The sequence below is a fragment of the Haliaeetus leucocephalus genome, unplaced genomic scaffold (genome assembly GCF_000737465.1).
Source record: "Haliaeetus leucocephalus isolate CR32 unplaced genomic scaffold, Haliaeetus_leucocephalus-4.0 Scaffold68, whole genome shotgun sequence".
Taxonomy (NCBI): Eukaryota; Metazoa; Chordata; class Aves; order Accipitriformes; family Accipitridae; genus Haliaeetus; species Haliaeetus leucocephalus.
In genome coordinates, this window is record NW_010972504.1 from 927239 (window position 1) to 927566 (window position 328).

The 328-nt window shown below is 77.4% G+C and overlaps 1 protein-coding gene across 1 annotated transcript in view; it reads right to left on the reverse strand.

Moving 5' to 3' along the window:
• Window positions 1-223, reverse strand: part of WNT2B (wingless-type MMTV integration site family, member 2B) — an 18116-nt gene extending 17893 nt beyond the window's left edge. The window contains exon 1 of the mRNA XM_010578854.1: window positions 26-223. Within this exon, the coding sequence (XP_010577156.1) occupies window positions 26-189 (164 nt within the window). The 5' untranslated portion in view covers window positions 190-223. The remainder of the gene's footprint in view (window positions 1-25) is intronic.
• Between the last annotated feature and the right edge of the window lie 105 nt (window positions 224-328).

Below are 328 nucleotides of genomic sequence, written 5' to 3' on the forward strand. Positions count from 1 at the left end.
GGCGGACCCGTCGCGGGGGACTCACCACCACGAGGAGTCGGCGCGGGGCGTCAGGGCGAGCAGGAGGAGGACGAGGGGCAGGCAAAGCCGCGGGGCCGCGCCCGCCGTCCGAGGGAAGGCTCCGCACTCCGCCCGCCCGGGGGCCCAGGCAATCCCAGGAGACGCTTCCAGGCGGTTTGGGCTGCGCATATCTCTCCGGGGCGGGGTCCAGACGGAGAAATGACCGGGGAGGGGGGTCCTGCCCGCGCTCCCCTCGGGGGCACTGCCCGTCACGGCCCCGCGGCGGGGCTGCCGGCTCCGCGCTGCTGAGCGAGCCCCCGCTGGGCCC